The sequence below is a fragment of the Dendrobates tinctorius genome, unplaced genomic scaffold, assembly GCF_039654945.1.
Source record: "Dendrobates tinctorius isolate UK_male_01 unplaced genomic scaffold, ASM3965494v1 ptg000003l, whole genome shotgun sequence".
Classification (NCBI taxonomy): domain Eukaryota; kingdom Metazoa; phylum Chordata; class Amphibia; order Anura; family Dendrobatidae; genus Dendrobates; species Dendrobates tinctorius.
This window is the reverse complement of record NW_027361671.1, coordinates 87,547,190-87,570,392: the sequence shown is the minus strand read 5'-3', so window position 1 is coordinate 87,570,392 and position 23,203 is coordinate 87,547,190. Positions and strand designations below refer to the sequence as shown.

General features: G+C 44.8%; 2 protein-coding genes across 2 annotated transcripts in view; one reads left to right on the top strand and one right to left on the bottom strand.

Annotated features, from left to right (window-relative positions):
* The window catches only part of SUSD2 (sushi domain containing 2), a 340,007-nt gene that overhangs the window by 56,925 nt on the left and 259,879 nt on the right, over positions 1-23,203 (top strand). The gene's annotated exons all lie outside the window — the stretch shown is intronic.
* LOC141092984 (uncharacterized) overlaps positions 1-23,203 on the bottom strand; it is a 38,727-nt gene that overhangs the window by 7,816 nt on the left and 7,708 nt on the right. Inside the window, exons 3-4 of the mRNA XM_073579406.1 lie at positions 7,249-7,405; positions 6,259-7,137 (exon numbers count right to left, since the gene is read on the bottom strand). Coding sequence (XP_073435507.1) covers positions 6,259-7,137; positions 7,249-7,405 — 1,036 coding nt within the window. The remainder of the gene's footprint in view (positions 1-6,258; positions 7,138-7,248; positions 7,406-23,203) is intronic.

Here is a 23,203-nt window from a genome sequence, read left to right as displayed (position 1 = left end):
TGAGTGGTCAGAGGATGTATTTTGGAAAGGGTTGTAAATTGAGTGGGGTTGCATAGGGAAGGTAATGATGAGGGGCTGTGTGGAGAAGGGGGATGATAATGAGGGGATGTGTGTAAAAGGTGGCATTATGATGAGGGGATATGTGGAAAAGGGTTGATGAGGGGCTTTGTGTAGAAGGAGGTATGATAAGAGTCTGTGTGGAAAAGTGGGTGATGATGAGCTTTGTGAAAAGGGGTGTGATCAGGGGCTGTGTGGAGAAGGGGGAATGATGAGGGGCTATGTGGAAAAGGGGGAAGTGAGATAAATCCTCTCAGTGCATTGGTGAGTTCACCAGGAGAAATTACTCAAAATTGAACTGCGGTGAACTCGCCTCTGCACCATGGGACTTTCTCACTGTGCTAGTGGGGATCTCAGGAAGGTCACCTTAGTTCAGTTGCCCATCTGGGAATGCAGTCTCAGTGACCTGCCGTAACCTCGCAGCAACTCAATCCTGAGTGGTTCATAGCCCGGACAGTCTCATCTTGGCACCGTCCAGGTTGAAAACTGTTTATCCCAAGACATGAATTACAGCATGGGACAGAACGACTGACAGGTGAGGGATATGGCTGTTTTTTTATTTTTGTTTTACTACAGGAAATGAGGGCTTCAAAGGAATGGGTGATTATGTGAGTATGGTTTATTTTAGAATCATTAAAGGAGTCTGTGTCATTCCTTCAAGTAAAGACTTTATTCTGGCTGTGTCTTTATTTACCATACAACTATAGGACTAGTAATGGATGGGTGTCTTATAGACACCTCTCCATTACTAAGCTGTGGACTTGATGTCACCGGACAATACAAAAGTGACATCAACCCCACAAATATGAACCCCACTTGCCACCGCTAAAGGGCAAGTGGGAAGAGCCGGGCAATGTGCCAGAATTGACACATCTAATAGATGCACCTTTTCTGGGCTGCTGTGTACTGCTGTTTTTAGGCTAGGGGGGAAACTATCAATGGCCTTTTACCAGCCTGAGAATACCAGCCCCCAGCTGCTTTAGCAAGGCTGGTTGTCAAAAATGGGGGCGGGGTCTCACGTCATTTTTAAAAATTATTTATTTAAATGATTTTAAAAAACAGCCTGGGGACCCCTTTGTTCTTGATAACTAGCCTTGCTGAAGCTGTAAGCTGAGTGTTGCAACCCACAGCTTAATTTATTTAGAGTGTGGGCGCTGGCTGATGAATACTCCCATCAGCCGCTCTTGCTGTCGCTGATGGGAGCAGTAGTCCCATTAGCCGACGCCAGTGACCGGAGGTAAACTTTATACCTCCGATCACAGTTGCAGGCTCACATCATTTGACGGTAATGATTTTACCGCCTATCAGAAGCAGTGTTTGCTGCACTGTCTTTCACATGACAGCATGGTAAACACGATGTTTGGGCCCCCCATTCGAGTGAATGGGGTCCGGGTACTATTCTGGTACCCGAACCTGGACTTTTTTTAACTGTTTGGCCAGACCCGAACATACAGGAATCCGCTCATCTCTAATCCTGTGTCAAGTGTGTGACTGGTGTTTGTAGGTCATGTGTGTGTGTCCTTGTATCTAGTGTGTGACTTGTGTGTGTCATGCGTCTAGTGTGTGGTGTGTGTGTTTGTGACATCTCTAGTGAGTGACTGATGTGTGTCATGTGTCTAGCATGTGACTCGTGTGTGTGTCACGTGTCTGGTGTGTATGTATCCTGTGTCTAGCATGTGACTGGTGTGTATGTGTTGTGTCTAGCGCGTGATTGGTGTGTGTGTGTCACGTGTCTAGCGTGTGGTGTGTGTATCAGATATCTAGCGTGTGGCTGGTGTGTGTCACATGTCTAGCGTGTGACTGGGGTGTGTGTCACGTGTCTGGTGTGTATGTATCCGGTGTCTAGCATGTGACTGGTGTGTATGTGTCTTGTTTACACAAAATTATCTGCTGCCAATCAGGATGCTTGACTAGATGGAAGCTAAGGGAAGACTCTGCAGCTAGTACTCCTTAAGCATGATGGGCCTCTAGAATGATCTTCTCTGGTGGACCCAAACTACTCCAGTCCGACGTTGGTTATGCGGCGATTTTCCAAAATGGCGACCTCCACTTGCTGTATGGTGTGTTCATCAATAGCAGAGTGGGGTCGCCCTGGAATTGGAGCTGTTTGCAACGAAGTCCGACCACATTTGAATTGATGATGCCAGGTCTTAACTATATCATATGATGGGGAATCATCACTATAAACCTCTTTCATCTCCTCGAACGTCTCCTTTGGTGTGCAGCCTTTCAAATAAAGGAACTTGATGGCTGCTCTATATTCCACTGGGTCCATTATCAAACCTCACACCACTTCAGCACCTCTAAAATGAAGACTGTTATCAGTTCTGAGTTGCAAATTGGCATGTAACCTGTAACCTATAGAGACCTATATCATTACACATGTGCAGTTTCCGTATCCTGTGATAAATAGAAATGGGTCAGGAGAAATCTTTAATGAATACCCCTCGTATTAACTCATAAAGTGACAGTGGTCAGAATTGTAAAAATTGGCCTGGTCATTACCACCATCGCGGGTAAAGTGAATTTTACAATTAGCTTTAGTCAAATGCTGGACAAGTAATAAAAAAGTAAATCAAAGCAAGTAAGTTTCATTTGTATTTTTACCAAGTCCAATTGTTCTATTCGATTTTTTCAGAAACTTAAGGCCCTTTTACATTTAGCGATGCACCAGCGATCCGACCAGCGATATGACGCGGTCAGGATCGCTGGTGCATCGCTAAATGATCGCTAGTGAGCTTTCACACAGAAAGATCTCACAGCGATGCAGCAGCGACGCAGCGCACGATACTCACCTTTCACACACAGCGATGAAGACGTCCTCCCGCCCGCGTCCAGCGTTGCTCGTCTCACACAGCAGGAAGCCCAGCAGGAAGCTAACGACGAGAAATGGAGCCGGATATTCTCGCGCGATCAGCGATGGACAGCGGGGGAGCCGGTCGGAGGTAAGTATCACACATAGCGATATCGCTAGCAATATCACTATAACGTCACAAAACCAGTGACGTTTTAGCGATATTGCTAGCGATATCGCTATGTGTAAAACCCCCTTTAGTCTGCAAATGAGTCAATAACACATTGTAGTCTGCACCTCGGTGCCTGAGGCAAAAGTTCTTTACACGTTGTGTAAGTAAGGTGAAGTGTGGCAATACTTAGCTGGCAGCAGTTCAGTAATCCTAAATTTGTAATTAGAATTGTCGCTGCCAGAAATGACTTTATTCATTTATTCTAAAACACCAGGGGTACACATGGTAGAATTAATTAATGTTGTTTAGCCAAGGTTTGCCCAAATGTTTGAGAAAAGCCTTTGGTTTGTTAATGATATTCCTTTTTCTATTGTTAGTGCAGCTTGTCCTACTAAAGGTACATTTATACTGCATACTTATTGTGGACGAGCATTCCTAGATAAGTTTGTCTCATAGGACAGCAGGCTCTTTCACTCGATAAAATTATCTTTTGGGTTTTACAAAAGCTCATTGTTCTTGACAGCACATGTGTAAACAGGCTCTGTGATTCCAAGAATAATGGCAGCTCATGTGCACTGACCAATCTGTTAGGCTACTTTCACACATCAGGTTTTCGACGTCAGGCGCGATCCGGCGTCGTGCCGGAACGCCGGATCCGGCAAATGTTTCGTAAAACCGGATGTGACGGATCCGGTTTTCTGGCGGATCCGTCTTTTTCTTGACAGACAAAACCGGATCCGTCTCATCCGGTTCATCCGTTTTTCTATCCGTTTTTCGACGGATTACGCTGGATCCGGTTTTTAAAATTGACCCTTGTGGCCTTCCGAACGGGATTGGCTACTGGAAAACTATATATAGCATGTTCCTACAGCCCTTCTTTGACAGGTTGTAGAGGAGAAAGTGCAGGTTGGAGAGAAGAGCAAGTTACTGGCGAAGATGGATGTTGTCATTGGAAATATTTTGAAGAATTTGGCGGATTTTACAGCGGAGGCAAATCGTTTGAGGGTGATTGTTCTGGAGAAGGAGAGAGCGAGACAGCAGCGCATCAGGCATCGTAGACGACGTTTGTGGATCCACCCCATCACAGCCAAGAGAATGACGCGTGGGGTCTATTCTACACTATGCATGGACCTTCGACGAAACCCGGATAAATTTTTTGGATATGTTAGGATGAAAATGGAGAATTTTGATTACTTGGTGGAGCGCATTGCACACCTCATAAGAAAAGCGGACACCTATTGCCGCTTCTCTGTTTCACCCGCAGAGCGTCTGATGGTGACTTTAAGGTAAGCCACATTTATTGGATATGATCGCATCAGAGCACACTTTCACTGCAATCTTGTTGGTGGTAATTTGTATCTCCAAGTGTTATAGGTCAGTTTTGGTATGTAATGCTGTGATTTAAAACTAATTTATTGTTTTTTAATTCCCCACAGATTTCTTGCAACTGGAGAATCCCTTTCGTCACTGCATTTCCAGTACAGACTCGGGATTTCCACCATATCTGGAATTGTGAAGTACACATGCCGTGCACTGTGGGACTCCTTAGCTGAAGAGTTTTTACCAGAGCCCACAACAGAGAGGTGGATTGAAATTGCTGACAAGTTTCAACAGATATGTCAGTTTCCAAACTGCTTGGGCGCTGTGGACGGAAAACATATCCGCATTGTAAAGCCAGCTGAATCGGGATCGGAATATTTCAATTACAAGAAATATTTTTCAATTGTCCTCATGGCCATCGCTGACGCGGAATACAAATTTATTGCGGTTGATATTGGGGCCTATGGCCGCTCCAATGACTCTCAAGTTTTCAAACTGTCTGCCATGGGGCGTAAACTGTATGGAAACACCTTCCAGTTCCCACCACCTAGACCGCTGCCGCAAACATCTGGTCCACCTATGCCATTTGTCTGTGTAGGGGATGAAGCCTTCCAGCTGTCAGAACACCTTTTGAAACCGTACTCTAGCAGAGGATTGACAAGACCAAAATGCATTTTTAATTACCGCCTCACAAGAGCAAGAAGAATGGTTGAATGTACCTTTGGTATTCTGACAGCCAAATGGCGGGTCCTATTGACTGCGATCAACCTCAAGACAGAAACTGTGGACGAGGTGATCAAAGCGTGCGTGGTACTCCACAATTTTGTTATCTGCAAGGAACCCATTTCCATTGAGGACACCTCTGAAGAAACCACCTTGCAAGATTACCATGACATTACCACTAGAAGTTCTGTGACGGTTTCAGTAATGAGGGACAATTTTGCACTATACTTTATGTCACCTCAAGGCAGAGTACACTGGCAGGATGACAGAGTGTGAAAGATTTGTGCCCTAACCAAACTTGTGTACCTTCTGTACCAACAGTATATACCTTTGCCAACCAAAGTTGGCTATCTTGTCATGGTCTCTATTTTTAGCTTTAGGCCACAGGTGTGTACCTGGTTGTGTTTTATGCAAAGTATTTCACCTTTTAACAAAAGTTGTGTACATTGTTAGGAAATCACCAACAATAAACACAACTTTTTAGGTGAAATACTTTGCTTCAAACACAACCAGGAACACAACTGTGGCAAAAAGCTAAAATTTACCCACAGTTATATACCTAGTTTTGAATACCATTTCACCTTTTAAATACCCTGTATTTAACCTTTTTCGCCGCAGAAAGAAATGACAGACAACCAGTGTAAAATAATTTAACTTTTATTGAAAAATGTTTTTTTTAGTAAACTTTTTTAAAATTTTAATAAACGTGTTTAATAAAACTTTGAAACTATAAAACTGAAACCATAAAACTGGTCATTTTTATTTAAATACACACATTATAATTCTGTGTAGTGTGTGGTGGAAATACTGCTGTAGGGGCTGCGGGACACTTCGACACTGGGAGTGTGGAGAGAGGACTGGGATCGTGGTGGGGAAGGAACAGTTAGAGGTGAAGGTGTGGAAAAAAACTACAGAATGGGTGGACATGTGGGAAGCAGAAGAGGTGGTGGGTGGTGGAGTGGAGGGTTGGGCAGGGACTGTAGGAGCAGATGATGTTGATGGCAAGTTGTATGGGGAAGGAGTTTGGTACGGGGCAGGTTGCTGGAAGTGGGGAGATGTCTGGTACGGGGCAGGTTGCTGGAAGTGGGGAGATGTCTGGTACGGGGCAGGTTGCTGGAAGTGGGGAGATGTCTGGTACTGGGGAGGTTGCTGGTACTGGGGAGTTTGCAGGTACTGTGGAGGTTGCTGGTACTGGTGAGGTTGCTGGTGCTGGGGAGGTTGCTGGTGCTGGGGAGGTGGATGGTGCTGGGGAGGTGGATGGTGCTGGGGAGGTGGATGGTGCTGGGGAGGTGGATGGTATGTAATAGGAGGGGGAGGATGGAAAGTGGCTGGAGGTGGATGGTATGTAATAGGAGGGGGAGGATGGAAAGTGGCTGGAGGGGGTGTAGATGTAATAGGAGGGGGAGGATGGAAAGTGGCTGGAGGGGGTGTAGATGTAATAGGAGGGGGAGGATGGAAAGTGGCTGGAGGGGGTGCAGGTGGAGGAACTACTGTGGTGGGAGCAGGAGGAGGTTGGGAGGTAACTTGCTGGAGAGCAGCGTGGCATGAATGCATTACATGCATCTGCTGGGCAGGAGAGAGCGTTTCCATGCGCTCCACAACAGACCTGAAAAAGGTGTGGTTTGGCGAAGATCTTGCTTCTGAATGCATGGTTTGCAGAAGTGTCTTCACCTCCAGAATGCTGGAGTTGATCTGCTGATAGCCTGCGGAGATTTGCTCTGACAAGACTTTTAGACAGTTCTGGAAAGATGCATTCAGATGCAAGAACTCTGGCGCATAAGTCTTTTCCTGACCCCTCTGCCGCTGCCGCCCAGTACCCGCAGGTGTACTAGAGGTGGCAGGGGCAGAAGGGTGGGGTAAAGGGAAAGCGATCTCCTCACCAGCAGCTTCATGTAATGTAGGCGGCCACGATGCTCCTGTGCTGGTGGATGGGACAGATGGGTCGAATGTGTGGGAAGGCTGGGAAGGTGCAGATGTACCGGGGCGGTCGAAGTGTCCCTCGGTGCCGGTCTCCTCAGGGATCGCCTCAGAAGGGTCCAATCGTGCCGGCTCCCGAGTGCTGCTCACCGTGCTGTGGAATAAAGAGAAAAAAAAACAATTAAAATACTGCAATGGTATGGCCCTGGCTGAAAAAAAAATTTACATATAACATTTTTTTTCACATGTGGTGTGTAATATTTACCTTCTGGTGACCATTGTTTCCCGGAGGAACGACAGGGCTTCTGCGTACTTGTACTTGCTCCTGCGTCCTCCAGATCCACTCGGGGCCCGCATCTCTTTATTGAACTCCTTCTTGAAACGATCTCTCACAGACCGCCACCGATTCACAATTCTGTTCCCTGAAACGAGAAAGGAGTGGTTAGTATACAACATCAGTGTTTCCCAAACTCCAGTCCTCATGGTCCCCAGGGGTCATGTTTTCAGGATTTCTATAGTAAATAGAAATCCTGAACACATGATCCGTGGGGACCACGAGGACTGGAGTTCAGGAAACACTGGTTTACATCAAGCAACCGGTACTGTATATACTTACGCTCTTTAATCTGGGCCCGAGCTTCGAGGTCCTCCCAGCGGCCAACAAGGAGCGAACAGATTTCCTCCCAGAGTCGTCGGGTAACGATCAGGACAGTGTGGCGGCGGTCAGCCATATTCCAGAGCGGCTCCCTTTCTCTGACGAGATCGATGAGGCGGTCCACATCAATCCCTCCATCCTCACCGTCAGAGTCGGGAGCACGCTGTGAAGGCTGTTAAAGAAAAAGACAAAAATAACATAATTAGCCTCCACAAAAGAAATGAAATAAAAAGTGCAAAAAAACAAAGCAAAAATATTTATACTTACACGCTGGTGACCGCCGCGTTGCTGTCGCCGACGACCCTGGGAGGCACTGCGAGGACCTCTTGGCCAAGCACCAGATTGGGAAGACTAGAGAAGAAAACAAAAAATGTTATGTCTTTGGATGTAGGCATTTGTTTGCTGTGTGTGGTCTGCAGAACATTGTTTTCTATGTGTTGTGTGTAGTGTGATGTTGTGTTTCTGCGTTTGATGCAAAAAACTTACCAATTGTGAGCCCACTCCAGGTGTCTGTCCACCCCTTCCTTCTTCTTCTGGGAGCTCCTCTTCATCTTGTGATTCCTGTTTTGAAATAAAAGGCAATGAATAGACATATATTACAGAGAAGATGGATTTTGGAAATAAAAACTTACTGTCAAACGCTGACGATGTGAGGGAGGGCTCCCAGAAGATGATGTGCTGTCTTCCTGGTGGCCACACTCCATGCCTGTGGGTGGTGTTCCAGCTGCTGCCATTGCTGCTGCTGCTGCTGCTGCATCTATTGGGCGGCTGTTGAATAAAGAGAAACAAAGGGCCAATGAATATCTTGATATTCAATAGCCCTAGTTTGGAGGAATGGGTTATTTGATAATTACCGTCTCTCATCTGCTGCTGGCCTCCCCTCCTCAGCATGTTCTATTTGCTGCTCCATTTGGGGTGGTGGTGGTGCGGATGGTGCTGCAGTGGTCTCCTGCCTTCTCCTGCGCCTGGTTGCTGTCTTGGGTGGCATGTTGGGTGTGGCTGTGGGTCCCACTGTCTTGCTTTTATATATGTCTTGTGGGCAGAGCTACTGAGCATGCTCAGACCAAAAAAACGGATCCGGCCGCCGGATCTTGGCTTTCGCCGGATCCGGCGCATTGCGGCGCTCATAGGCTTTCATTGTGTGAAAAAGCCGGACGCGCCGGATCCGGCGTTTCCGGCTTTTTCGCCGGAGACAAAAAACGTTACAGTCACCGTTTTTTCCAGACGCCGGATCGCGACACATTGCCGGATCCGGCGAAAACCGGATGAAACGCATGGCCATCCGGCGCGATCCGGCGCAAATGCAAGTCAATGGGGGGGAAACCGGATCCGGCATTGCATTTCGCCGGATCCGGTTTCTGTCAAAAGCGCCGGATCGCGCCTGACGGCGAAAACCTGATGTGTGAAAGAGGCCTTACTGGTCATTCAGTGCATGTCTGAACTTAGGTCAGCCTGTGTAAACGGACTATTACTGTAAATGAATGTTGACCAGCAACATATTGCTTGTTGGCTATCATTTAATGCTCCGCATTGCATAGTGTAAATGGACCTCAAGTCTTCTCCTTGACTCCAGTTATGTTGTACTAAAGTGTTGCATAGAGGAGAGGCCTACAAGATAGAATTTGGAGTAAATGTATTGGAAGAATATGAGTGAGCTGATAAGAGGGTTGGGAATCAGGCCATAAAAAGGGGTGTGATGGCTATAAAAGAGGTGGTAGTTTCAGGATTCTAGTGCTACTTTGTGGTATCAGATCCTGAAGGTGTGAAGCCCGTACAGTAGCAGCTGCATGACAGCTGTGGATTTTTTGATTGTTGAACTCAGGAGGGCAGCTGACTAGAAATGGCTACAATGGTTATTATCCAATGTATAATTGCTGTTACAAGGGTCCAGGGAAGCTAGTACACGAAAGCTTCCTTTGAAAATCACCAACTAAGCTGTGGGTTAGGCTAAATTCACTTTTGCGTATATGTGCGCAACGTATCATTTTCATGTGCAAAAGCATGCCAAAACGCATGCTAGCACAGCATTTTTTATCCGCATCATCTTATGCATGAAGCCAACAAAGCACAGCGTTTGTTGTATGCATTTGCGCTATTTATGCGCATGCGTTCGATAGGACAATGGTTTTCCAGGAGAATTTCCTTGACACAAGCCACGTCTCATGGAAATTCTGTATATAGACCCTTGTACAGATGAAATCCTCAACTTTTGCTGCTGTATCCAGCTGCAAGATGGATCTTAGCAAGGAGAGCTTCTATCGTAATCTGGATTTGGACTTGAAATTGACTGTTGCCTTTGCTATGTCTTGTGAAGAAGAAAGAAGAAGAGAAAGACAGAGAATCATAGAATCGTACAGTTTGAAGGGACCTCCTGGGCCATCTGGTCCAACCCCTTGCTCAAAGCAGGATTCACTAAATCATCCCAGACAGATGTCTGTCCAGCCTCTGTTTGAAGACTTCTATTGAAGGAGAACTCACCACCTCTCATGGCAGCCTGTTCCACTCATTGATCACTCTAACTGTCAAAAAGTTTTTTCTAATATCTAATCTGTGTCTCCTCCCATTCAGTTTCATCGCATTGCTTCTAGTCTTTCCTTGTGCAAATGAGAATAAAGATGATCCTTCTACAATGTGACAGCCCTTGAGAAGACGTCGTCATCGCTACTGGCAACACCCCATTGTTGAAGTCCGAGAGAGCCATGGAGCCTACCACTCGTTGTACACCGAGCTGCGTGCAAACCCTCAGAAGTTTTTCGACTGCATGAGGATGTCGGAACATAGCTTCGATGACTTGCTGCAACGTGTCCGAGGATCCATCACCAGGCAGGACACACAGCTACATCAAGCAGTTCCTTCTGAGGAACATCTATTGGTGACCCTAAGGTATGTAATTTTGAAAAAGAAACCACCTGCCATGCTTTATGTGATGTTCTGCATGAGGAATTCCTCCCCCAACCCACAACTGAACTCTGGCTGGAAAATGCTGCAAAATTCCAGGACATTTGTAATTTTCCTAACAGTTTGGGGGCTGTGGACGGCAAACACATTTGGATTAGGAAACCTGCTGGAAGTGGATCCAAGTATTTCAATTACAAAAAATATTTTTCTATTGTTCTCATGACAATTGCAGATGCTGACTGTCGATTTGTTGCTGTAGACGTTGGCTCATTTGGATGAGGAAATGACTCACAGACTTTCAAAAACGCTGACATGGGCCAACGTTTGTATGGAAATAATTTCAATTTTCCACAGCCACGATCTCTTCTGAACACTGAAGGCCCGCCAATGCCATTTGTTGTGGTTGGGGATGAGGTGTTTCAAATGTGTGTCAACCTCATAAAGCCGTACTCAAGTCGGGACTTGAATCACACCAAATGGATTTACAACTACCGACTGACAAGGGCACGAAGAACTGTGGAGTGTGCATTTGGTTTGCTGGCATCTAAATGGCGCATTTTGGGAACACCCATCGATCTAAAAACTGAGACAATTGATGAAGTTGTGAAAGCGTTTGTTGTTCTGCACAATTACATCCTGGTGAAAGAGCGACCCAACTTAGAGCTTGATGAACCTGTTGCTACCACACTGCAAGATTACCAAGATCACCCACTGAGGACAACAGTGGAAGTTGCTGCCTACTTTGTTTCTGATATTGGATGTGTGGCATGGCTAGACGAAATGGTTCAAGCCGCTAATAAGTAAAATGTAACTGTATTGTTTGCTGACTCTTAATACTAACACCTTCACTGTAACGTTAATACTAAACACCTTGACTGTAACACCCGTTAATACTTCACTCAGCAATACACACATGTTTAAATAAAGAGATAAAAACACAAAGAGACAGGGATTATGAAAAAAATAATTTTTATTAACAAAAATAAAAACAATGTTTAATTTAACACTTCCTGGACCTGCTCATTCTGAAGAACGCATGCGTATCGTACGTGTCCGTACGCATGTCCTTGCGCACCAATGTGTTCCCATAGACAGTAATGCGTTGTTTTAATGCACTTCATTCGCAATCATCCACATGTGTATGGCTGCGCATATTTGACGCCTCAAATCTCCAACATGTTGAGTTTGCCGCACACTGTGAAACGACGCATGCGTACGCATCCGCAAGTGAAAGCATGCAAACGCATGTTCCTGCGTACACCATGTTAAAGATATGTACGCAGGACGCATGGGGATCTATGCGGAGCAAATGCTGCGCACAGATACGCAAATGTGAAACCAGCCTTAGTCATCTTGCACACCAAAGTCCACAGTAAGTGAAGAATTCTCTTCTTCTTGCAGTGAGCAGCAAAAAGAGACCGGACCAGGAATTCCAGGCTTGCCCACAAATATGACAAGCAGTGACCCTCCCCAGTGCGTACTGTCAGTAGTCAGGCCCAGGGAGAAGCCAATCAGAAATCACAGGCCACGGCCTCTCAGCTTGAGGGACCGAGTGTTCAGTTAGCAACTGGCTCTGCCCCACACAGTTACAGGCTGGATGTTGAAGAAGAGAGGGCATTGTGCACAGCAATCAAGAGGGTACATGTATGGGAGCAGGTCAGTTCATCCAGAAAGAGAGAGGTGAGGCTGTTAAGTACTCTGGACAGTGAGAAGGCATACCATGCCTAATGTTCCCTTATTACCTGTTCACAGGGCAGTGAGGTCAACCAGAGGTGGGTAAGGGGATATTAGTAATTTAGAAGTGATTAGAGAGTTAATAGTGATGGATGTTGCGATCAGGTGGGCATGTGGTAAGTCCGTGACCTGTGGTGACTTGGGCTTAGATAGCATTTGGGGAAAGTTGTGATTTGGCAGTGGTAGTGTTAGCAGCATTGGGAGTGCCAAGCAAGGCATTGGTAGTAGTGCCAGTGCAAGTGTATCAGCATCAGTACAAACTCGGGTTATAGCAAAGGAGAAAAGTAATGGTTGGATTTTAAAAACTGTAAAAGATTGACAATATCCTTGTAATGTATTTATTTACATTTTTATATAAATCTTTTTGAATTTTTTCATATATGAAAATAGTAAATACAGAAAAGATATCAAAATTACAATTTAAAATCCCAATAAACCCAAACTAACCCTAGGAAGGAGGAAGAGAGAGGGAGAATGGAGGGGAAAAAACCTTTTATATTCATCTTAAAATTCTTATAAAAAGTGCATCCACTCTCTGAGATATTTCTCTTTAAAGCTATCCAAACAGACCCTCTGACAGGACTTTTCATAGCTACAATATTGTGCTAAGGGCAAATGTTGAAAAATAAACCCTCTAAAGCAAAAAAATAGAAATATCTCCAGTGGAAGTGGAAAAGCAAAATTATTTGATCTTATAATCTGGTACAGAAATCTTAATCACAAGGTGTAATACAATTTTATAAACCATATTATGACATTGGATTCAATTAGAGCTTAATTTATAAGTTTATATTGTGGCATTTTGACCCCAATTTGTGATCATGTTTAAAGATCAAGAGGAGCTTTGCCAATGATAATCCATCATCCAATAGTTTATTATCAAAGACATCACATTTCAGTTACATGATAACAGACAAATAACTCAAACTCGTCTGTGATTTTTAATCAATTCTGATCGCTATTAGAACACTTACAGAACAAGTCATATTAGGACAATAAACCAGAGAACTGCAGGACAAGGTGACAATGAAATATCCCTCAGAATATTGCAATATTTGATCACTCTTGTAAATACCAGTATATTAGATATTTCCTACTTAAGAAATGTCCAACTCTGAATATAAAATTGTTATCCACATCTTGATATACAGTATACCATAAGTAACTCAGTTTCTCCTATTGTACTTGTCAGTTCAACCTTCTTCACACATTGCACAGCTCACCTCAGAATGGTTAATAGTGTGAACAGACCTGTCTATCTGTTAGGCGTCGGGTTCCTGCAGCTGCATAGCAGGAATCCGGAGGCATACATCCAGCGGTCTCCCATTCCTTTCTGACCACTCAGGGACCTGCACAGCAATCTCGGCAATCCAGGCGCCCTGCTCAGACCAGCTCTCTGGGTCTGGATGTTGCTGCCACCTCTGGACCAGCAATGGTAGCGCAACCTGCTTTGCAGGAAACCACTCCAGAGGCTAAGACCTCTCGCCGCCCTACTGGGCATGCCCACGAGACGATCTCCCAGTGGAAATTGGGGGTCACGTGCTCAGGTCCTTCTCCTGATCTGATTGGCCCATCTCAGAGGTCTGGAAGGTCCCGGAAGCGCATGGCTATAAAAGGCCCGCATGGCCGCTCGGCCATGCGCTAGTATAGACTATACTTGCTATGTGTGAATGGTGATGGATGTATGATTCTGGTGACTGACTCATTTGAAACCCCTTCCCTCTGATATTACGTATGTGGTTAGAGAATTAGAGTTATAGCCAGCACCAGTCAGTGGCAAGCCATACGCCATAGTGCATACCGCACCGCTACACTAGCGTCCGATAGTGTTATGCCTCACGGCACTGTCGTACAGCGGCAGTAGTTACCACCGTGCTGCAGTTAGCAGCACTTACCGGCGTCTGCGGTAGCGACGCCGCACGCACGGTAGGTCAAGACGGACACCGACCTCTGCCTTGGGCCGTGTCCTGTGAACGTATACCATGTGTGCAAGCCAGCTGAGACCTGTGAAGCTTACAGGCTCAGCGTTTATGCTTTACTTATACTAAAGCGCCTCTGTGAGTTTAACAGAGTCCGCTCTGTGCACCTCAGGTGACGTTTAACCCAAGCGCAGTATTGTTGTTACACCTACAGCACGGTGGACCCCAGGCGGCGAACGCACTTCTTATTATTTATATTTAGTCCGTTCCGCCGTCCCTAACACTATCAGCCTCGAAAAACAGAAAATAACCCCAGTACAGGGATTTGACTTCTGAAGACTGAGTTAGGGTACGTGCACATGCTGCGGAATCTGCTGCGAATTCATCCACGCGAATTTTGCCAAATCCGCAGATAAATGTCAATTCTTTCTGCGGTTTAGAAACCGCAGATAATCCGCGCGGAAAATTCCTCAGGGTCTGCACAGCAGTTTCCATTTCCCATAGGGAATAATGGTACTGTACACCGCAGCAGAAACTGCTGCGGATCCGCAGCAGCCAAATCCGCTGTGGATCCGCAGCAGCCAAATCCGCTGTGGATCCGCAGCAGAATCCGCAGCGTGTGCACACACCCTTAAAGATTTTAAGAGTCAGTGATAAGCGGTCATAAAGGAGCGCTTAGGAAGCAACCCAGGGGCAGACAAGGATGTCAGGTCTCCACCGCAGCTCCAGCCGAAAATCTCCAATGGAGGATAGGAGCAATGAGAAAATGGAAAACGGTCTTAGGAGCGCAGGTGAGAGACTCAGACAAGAGATGAGTTTAAACCACAATGCGTTTCAACGGAGGATCCGTCTTCATCAGGCAAAAACTTCCACCTGATGAAGACGGATCCTCCGTTGAAACACGTTGTGGTTCAAATCCATCTCTTAGTAGAAAAGACAGCGCCTCAAAGATCTCAAGATCTTTGGATCGAAACGTTGCCACAGGAGGCAGAATAAAATGTAAATTCTTTTTCACCAACGTTTGAGGGGCTGTCTTTTCTACTATTTGGTATGGACTTTTTTCCAAGATGAACTCCCTGGATGTGACGTGCATCTTACTTAGTGTCCTGTAGGACTCTGGCTATATGAGGTGTGGTTTAACATAATTTTTGATAAACCCATCTCTTGTCTGAGTCTCTTTCCTGCTCTCCTAAGACCGTTTTCCATTTTCTCATTGAGTTAAAGATTTTGTCTTTGATGAATCCCCCTTCAGACTGTTTGAGACATCTGAAAGAATGATTGTTCAGAAGAAAAAGTGAGCACTTCCATGATTCCTGTGTCGTACCAACTGTAAAGTGTCCTGGGACCATTTGTATGTGGGGTTCTTTTCAGTCAGGAAAGTGGGCTCAATGGCAATTTTGCCTAAGAACACTGCCATGAGTAAAGAATGGTATCTAATCGTTTCCCAGCAATCCAGGAGCAATTTGGAGATGACTAACACTTTTCCAGCATGATCAAGCACAATGTCACAAGGCAAAATTGATAACTAAGTGGCTATGTGAACATAAAAAAACATAAAAAAACTCCTCAGATCTCAGTCCCATTGAGAGCTATTTCCATTTCTCAAAAAGGAAGGGCGGTGGGGAAGCATAAAAATGCAGAAATTGCTACAAGCACTGGTTAGGCAAGAGTTTGGCCTATAAGTTGTCATAAGTCAGGATTTGGCATGGATATGAGGTCTTGAAAAATATGGGTCAACCCTGTATTTCACAGAGAAAAATTAAAAATTCATAAAGACAACTCCAGGGAGGGGATATTTCACCCTCACATCGAACATATGAGATTAATTATAACTGAGGAAGTGAGAAACTAATTATAACTGGGAAGAGAGAAAGAGCAGACATTTTATCCTCCGTTGAAGTACGGCCTCCAGAAATGAGCAGGTAATTACAACAAGGAGTCTAATGTGAACCAGCTAAAAAGGCTAAGAGTCATATATACAGAGTCGGAGTAGTACGACGACTCACTCTTTTCAAAGGACTCAGCTTCCTATGTTCATAAGATTGTCCTTTTGGAGCCAGTGGTCAGTGATGAATGTTGGGGTTTGCATTGATCCGATATTTATGGGAGATATATTTTCAGGGTCACAGCAAAGGGATGACCATAACGCATTCACTCATGTCAAACTAAGGCCATTCTAACCCCTCCAAATTAATAATGGTTTGATGGATGATGCTATCCATGTCATTTTTCATGCCATGTAAAATAGCAATAGGAAACATGACAAAAATACCTATCGCCTGGGACTTCCAGGAGTGAAGATATCCTGAATGTTAGGGATCTCTTAAAATTCTAATAGACCTAGCACTACACACAACAAGCCCCCATATGAGCTCACCAAGGGAAGGTATATGGGCGTAACGTTGAGCTAATAAAAATGATATTTTGGTTGCCTGTCATTGTTCCTTCTGGAAGATATAAATTGCTGTGAGAGTGTTCCATTTTCCTAAAAGGAGCAATTCACTCCTTAAAGAGCCATTCCTGCAACATCAAATTTAATACTTCTATTTTGTTATTCCTTTTTTTATCTTATTTAATTGTATTTACTGATTTGTTTTGCTCACATTTTATAACATCTTTAGACATTTTTTAAAAACATTGCCTACTTTTCTGGATTATATACCGTATATTAAATTTAATAGTTCAGTTTCTCTTGCTCTGTAAGGGTATGTGCACACGTTGCAGATTTGTCTGCAGAATTTTCTGCACAGAATCTGCACCTCTTGGCAGAAAATGCAGTTAAAAATCAGCGCGTTTTTGATGCAGATTTTCATGCGTTTTTTTCATGCAGATCCATAGATGTATCTTTAGATATACAGTATATAGATATATACTATATATCCATAGATATATCTATAGATATATATATCTTTTGATATATCGATGAATAGATATAGATAGATAGATAAATAAATAATAGCAAGGCCAATGTTTACTAATGAACAATATGATTAATTTTGGAAAAAAAACTGGAAAAAAATGGCGCCAGAGAGGAAAAGCCAACAGCCAGAGACCAAAATTTGTAGCCCGGGAAGGGGCTCCCCCTATATTTTATAGCCAGAAAGGCTATGCAGACAGCTGCGGGCGAATATTCATAGCCTAGGAAGGGGCCATGGATATTGGCCCCCCCGACTACAAATTCCAGTCTGAAGCCGCCCCAGAAATGGTGCATCTGTATGATGCGCCAATTCTCTCACTTAGCCTCTCTCTTCCCACTGTCGTGTAGAGGTGGCATATGGGGTAATAAAGGGGTTAATATCATCTTTGTATTCTAAGGTGACATTAAGCCCGGTTAGTAATGAAGAGGTGTCAATAAGACACCTATCCATAATTAATCTTTTAGTATCAAAGGGTTAAAAAAAGACAGCCAGAAAAAAGTATTTTAATGAAATAAAACACTACACCTTTTTTCATTATTTTTATTAAACGCCTAAATCCATGCGAAGCCATTGTCTCCTGTAAAAAAAAATGAAAAAAACAAACCAACACAAATACTCCCTGTCCGACGCAGTCCCTCTTTAACCCCTAAGGCTAGTTTCACACTAGCGTTTATGAGCGCAGCGACGGCCTGCGCACAGCCGCCGCTAAGCCCCGCCCCTGCCACGCCCCCGCCGGTAGCTCCGCCCACCGGCGCATGACGCTGCATGCGCCCTGCGTCCCCTATCTTTATCACAGGGGGCGCAGGCCGTGCGCAGTATGCGTTTGGCGGCGCATGCGCCTTTTTGACGGTGCGCCGACGCAACCAAACTGCAGCAGGTTGAGTTTGGCGCAGGTCAGCGCACCGTCAAAAGGACGCATGCCCCGCCAAACGCATACTGCGCACAGCCTGCGCCCCCTGTGATAAAGATAGGGGACGCAGGGCGCATGCAGCGTCATGCGCCGGTGGGCGGAGCTACCGGCGGGGGCGCGGCAGGGGGCAGGGCTTAGCGGCGGCCGTGCGCAGGCCATCGCTGCGCTCATAAACGCTAGTGTGAAACTAGCCTTAGTGACAGAGCCAATTTGCAGCTTAATCACCAGGCCAATTTTTACAATTCTGACCACTGTCACTTTATGAGGTTATAACTCTGGAACACTTTAACGGATCCTGCTGATTCTGAGTTTGTTTTTTTGTGACTTATTGTACTTCATGACTGTGGTAAAATTTCTTCGATATGACTTGCATTTATTTATGAAAAAAACAGAAATATGGCAAAAATTTTGAACATTTTGCAATTTTAAAACTTTAAATTTTTTATTCCCTTAAATCAGAGAGATATTTCACACAAATGTCTTATTAAATAACATTTCCCACATGTCTAGTTTACATCAGCTCAATTTTGGAAACAGAATTTTTTTTGTTAGGAAGTTATAAGGGTTACAAGTTGACCAGTGACTTCTCATTTTTACAGCAAAATTTACAAAACCATTTTTTTAGGGACCACATCATATTTAAAGTCATTTGGAGAGGTGTACATGACAGAAAACACCCAAAAGTGACACGATTCTAAAAACTGGACCCTTCAAGGTGCTCAAAACCACATTCAAGAAGTTTATTAACCATTTTTGTGCTTCACAGGAACTGAAGCAATGTGGAAGGGAAAAATTAACATTTAACTTTTTTTTGCAAAAAATTTACTTCAGAACCAATTTTTTTATTTTCACAAGTTTTAAAGGAGAAAATGAACCACAAAATTTGTTGTGCAATTTCTCCTGAATATGCTGATACCCCATATGTGGGGGTAAAACACTTTTTGCGTGCACGGCAGAGCTCGCAAGGGAAGGAGCACTGTTTGACTTTTTCAATGCAGAATAGGCTGGAATTGAGATTGGACTCCATGTTGCGTTTGGAGAGCCCCTGATGTGCCTAAACAGTGAAACCCCCAATAACTGACCCCATTTTGGAAACTAGACCCCTTAAGGAACTTATCTAGATGTGTGGTGAGCACTTTGAACCTCGAAGTGTTTCACAGAAGTTTATACCGCAGAGCAGTGAAAATAAAAAATCATTTTTTTCCTCAAAAATGATTTTTTTAGCCCGCTATTTTTTATTTTCACAAGGCTAACAGGAGAAAGTTGTTGTGCAATTTGTCCTGAGTATGCTGATACCCCATATGTGGGGGGTAACACTGTTTGGGCACATGGGAGAGCTTGGAAGGGAATGAGCACCATTTTGGAATGCAGACTTTGATGGAATGTTCTGCGGGCATCATGTTGCGTTTGCAGAGCCCCTGATGTGTCTAAACAGTAGAAACCCCCCACAAGTGAACCCATTTTGGAAACTATACCCCCCAAAGGTGCTTATCTAGATGTGTGGAGAGTAGTGTTGAGCGATACCTTCCGATATCGGGAAATATCGCATCGGATTGGATCGGACGATACCCAAAAAGTATCAGATATCGCCGATTCCGATACCGGAAACCAGTGTAAGTCAATGGGATACAAATATCGGAATGAAAATAAACCCTTTCTTTACTTGTAGGTTAATTCTACATGAAGGAAAACAACTAAGAATAATGTAGAATGTATTGGGGGAGGTGGAGGAGACATTAAAGGCATAGAGGTTTAGCCCAATCAAATGGAATAGCAGGAATTATTTTTTTTTAAGACGTTCGGAGTTACAAAGATATTGACTATGTTAAAGGGGTTGTGTAGCAATAGAGGGAGACGTTCAGAAAAGACACATGTTGGCGGAGTGTTGGAACGGAGTGCTTCATCTAGCTTGGAGGTTGACTGAGCCCCTGACCCGGAGGACACGGCACGGATGCGGGCACCTGTATGCACAACAGACTGTGAGTAAAGCTTTGGAACTACATGCCCTGGTGTCCTCCAGTTATTCCTGTGCCAACACACTCAGCACTGCTACATCTCTGTGCCTGGCACTTCACCATCTACGTCTCTTCACTACCTCTCCATCTACACTGCCCTGGGACTACAGCCCTACCTGTGGAGGGCCACAGCATCAAAGCTGCACCACACCATCTGTCCCAGAGGATCTGTCTGCAGCGTCGGCTTAACATCTTCTTTGGCGAACACCACAGCTGGCGTCACGAACCATTCACTCATAAACTTTAATCATCATCCACACGTTCAACATTTCCCTTTTACAATGGACTCCCAGGGCCACGGACCGGGTCACAGCTACCGTGACATCTCCTATTGAAACCAATGGGCCCGGTACTGAGTACCCCACCAGCCCTGGTGGGCGATCCAACTTGGTGGAAATACATAACAGAACAGGTTGTCCGGGCTTTTCACATAATCTCAGTGCATATCTACTGTAGGCTGCAGAATGCTGACAAAAAGTAATTTACCTTCTGTGGCTAGTCTGCACGGTTTCCAAGATATCATCTCTTGCTTCTAAGATAAACGTCCAGGGGGGTGTGTTCTGGCATTGAAATGAGAACTGTTCGTTTCCTCCTCCCTCACTAGTTTCACTTTCCATAGATAAGATCACTGTTCAGCGTGTGTCTGGGGGAGGAGCAGCTGGGTGGTCTGCTCGCAGCCAATCAAAGCCATGCCATTAATTAACATGCCTAACAGGATGTGCCCACACTTCTTAGGATTCCTCATTGGCTGAATCAAATCAAACTGGCTCATAGCATTATGGGAACTTCCGATTCCGGTATTCGATATGCAAAAAGTATCGGAACTCAGTATCGGAATTCCGATACCGCGAATATCGGCCGATACCTGATATTTGCAGTATCGGAATGCTCAACACTAGTGGTGAGCACTTTGAACCCCCATGTCCTTCACAGAAGTTTATAATGTAGAGCCGTGAAAATAAAAAATATTTTTTTCCTCAAAAATGATATCTTAGCCAGCTATTTTTTTTTCCCAAGGGTAAAAGGAGAAATTGGCCACAAAAGTTGTTGTGCAATTTGTCCTGAGTAAGCTGATACCCCATATGTGGGGGGGAAACACTGTTTGGGCACATGGGAGAGCTCAGAAGGGATGGAGTGCCATTTTGGAGTGCAGATGGAATGTTCTGCAGGCGTCATGTTGCGTTTGCAGAGTCCCTGATGTGCCTAAACAGTAGAAACCCTCCACAAGTGACCCCATTTTGGAAACTAGACCCCCCCAACAAGCTTATCTAGATGTATGGTGAGCACTTTGAAGCCCCACATGCTTCACAGAAGTTTATAATGCAGAGCCGTGAAAATAAAGAAATATATTTTCCCACAAAAGTGATTTCTTAGCCCCCAATTTTTTTATTTTCCCAATGGTGACAGGATAAATTAGACCCCCAAAGCTGGTAAATAGTGGAAACCCCTCAATTCTAGCTACATCCCTAACCCCAACATACCCCTAACCCTAATCCCAACCCTAACCTAATGCTAATCTCTAATCCTAACCCCAATCCCAACCCTAACCCTAATCCTAACCCTAATTCCAACCCTAACCCTAATTCCAACCCTAACCTTAATTCAACCCTAACCCTAATTCTAACCCTAACCCTAATTCTAACTGTTATGAATGGGTCACCGACCAGGAGAGCAGGTCCAGGCTGAGCCACAGAAAACCAGAGAGGATGGTACCTAAGCGGATTGCAGACCCCTGATCCTATCCACACAACTAGCAGTAGCCGTGGAGCGTACCTACGATGATCCTAGACGCCTTGGCACAGCCGGAGAGCTAACTAAGCCTAAAGCAAGAAAGGGGAAATCTAAACTGCCCCAGAGCAGACCCCAAAGGAATAGATAGCCCCCAAACATATATTGTCAGTGCGACAAGATGAAAACACAAACACAGGCAGGAAACTAGACTGAGCAAATGATGGGGCCCACACTGACTAGACAGGACAGGAAAGGAAAGACACTGTCTGCAATCACGCAAAAAAACCTGCAAAAAGTCCAACACATCTGATGCAAAAAACACTGAAGTCACACGACTTCGCCCCCCACTATATCAGCACTCTGGTATATTCTGAAAGCAGAGCAAAAAGAGACCAATCTAACGGGATAAACAAACTGGCACAAGCAGTAACATATGGGCGGTGATTCAGCACAGTCCCAGCCGGAGCTGGCTGACCCGCACCAAGAAGAGATAGACAAAAACCAGATCAAATGCAAACAGAATAGTAAATAAACCACTTAGCTGAACACGCAGAGACAGAGCTGGAGAAATCAGACCTCAGGAGGAACAGGAAGCAAATCACCAGCAGCGATAGAGGGAGTCGGCTGTCTTAAACCCCAATCTGAAACCCCTGATCTCCAATCGTCATCATTATCAGGTGGCAAGCCTCTGTCAATCAGTTCAGCTCCATTACCTCCAGTAACCACCAGATGGAGCCCAGAAAGAGAACTTGCAACCCCTCTGTCAATCTGACCAGCTCCACTATCTTTAGTAATAACCAGAGGGAGGCTAGAAAGTGAATTCACAACATCTAACCCTAATTCTAATCCTAACCCTAACCTTAATGGAAAAATGAAAATAATATATTTTCTTTATTTCATTATATTTACCTAACTAAGGGGGTGATAAACGGGGGGGTTATTTACTTTTTTAGGGTTTATCACAGTGATCAAAATGTACCTGTAATGAATGAATGGACTCTGCCGGCTGGCCGATTCGGCGGGTGCACTGCACATGCGCCCGCCATTTTCTTCCTGGACCAAGATAGCGGCGCCCACAGGAGGAGGCAGGAGGGCCTGGGGTTCACAAGGACCACCGGGAGGTACTGGTTGGGATCGGGGACCCTATTTCTCTCTCCTCTGATGTGCGATCACATCAGAGGAGAGAGAAATTACATGCAAAATCGCAGGGTTTTTTTGCGGTCACCGTTATACCATTAATAACGGTGATCGCAAAAGCTGACCCGATTCATGTCAAGTCCATTAAAAGTAAAGAACATTTAGATATGATTATATTCCACTATTTAAAATGTAACCTGTCCCCAGATTTTCCCAATATAAAGAGCGGCCACCACCTTTCAGGCCTCTTTTACAGCATTCTGAAAACAGTATGTAAAATACCCAACCCAGTCTGCATAGCAA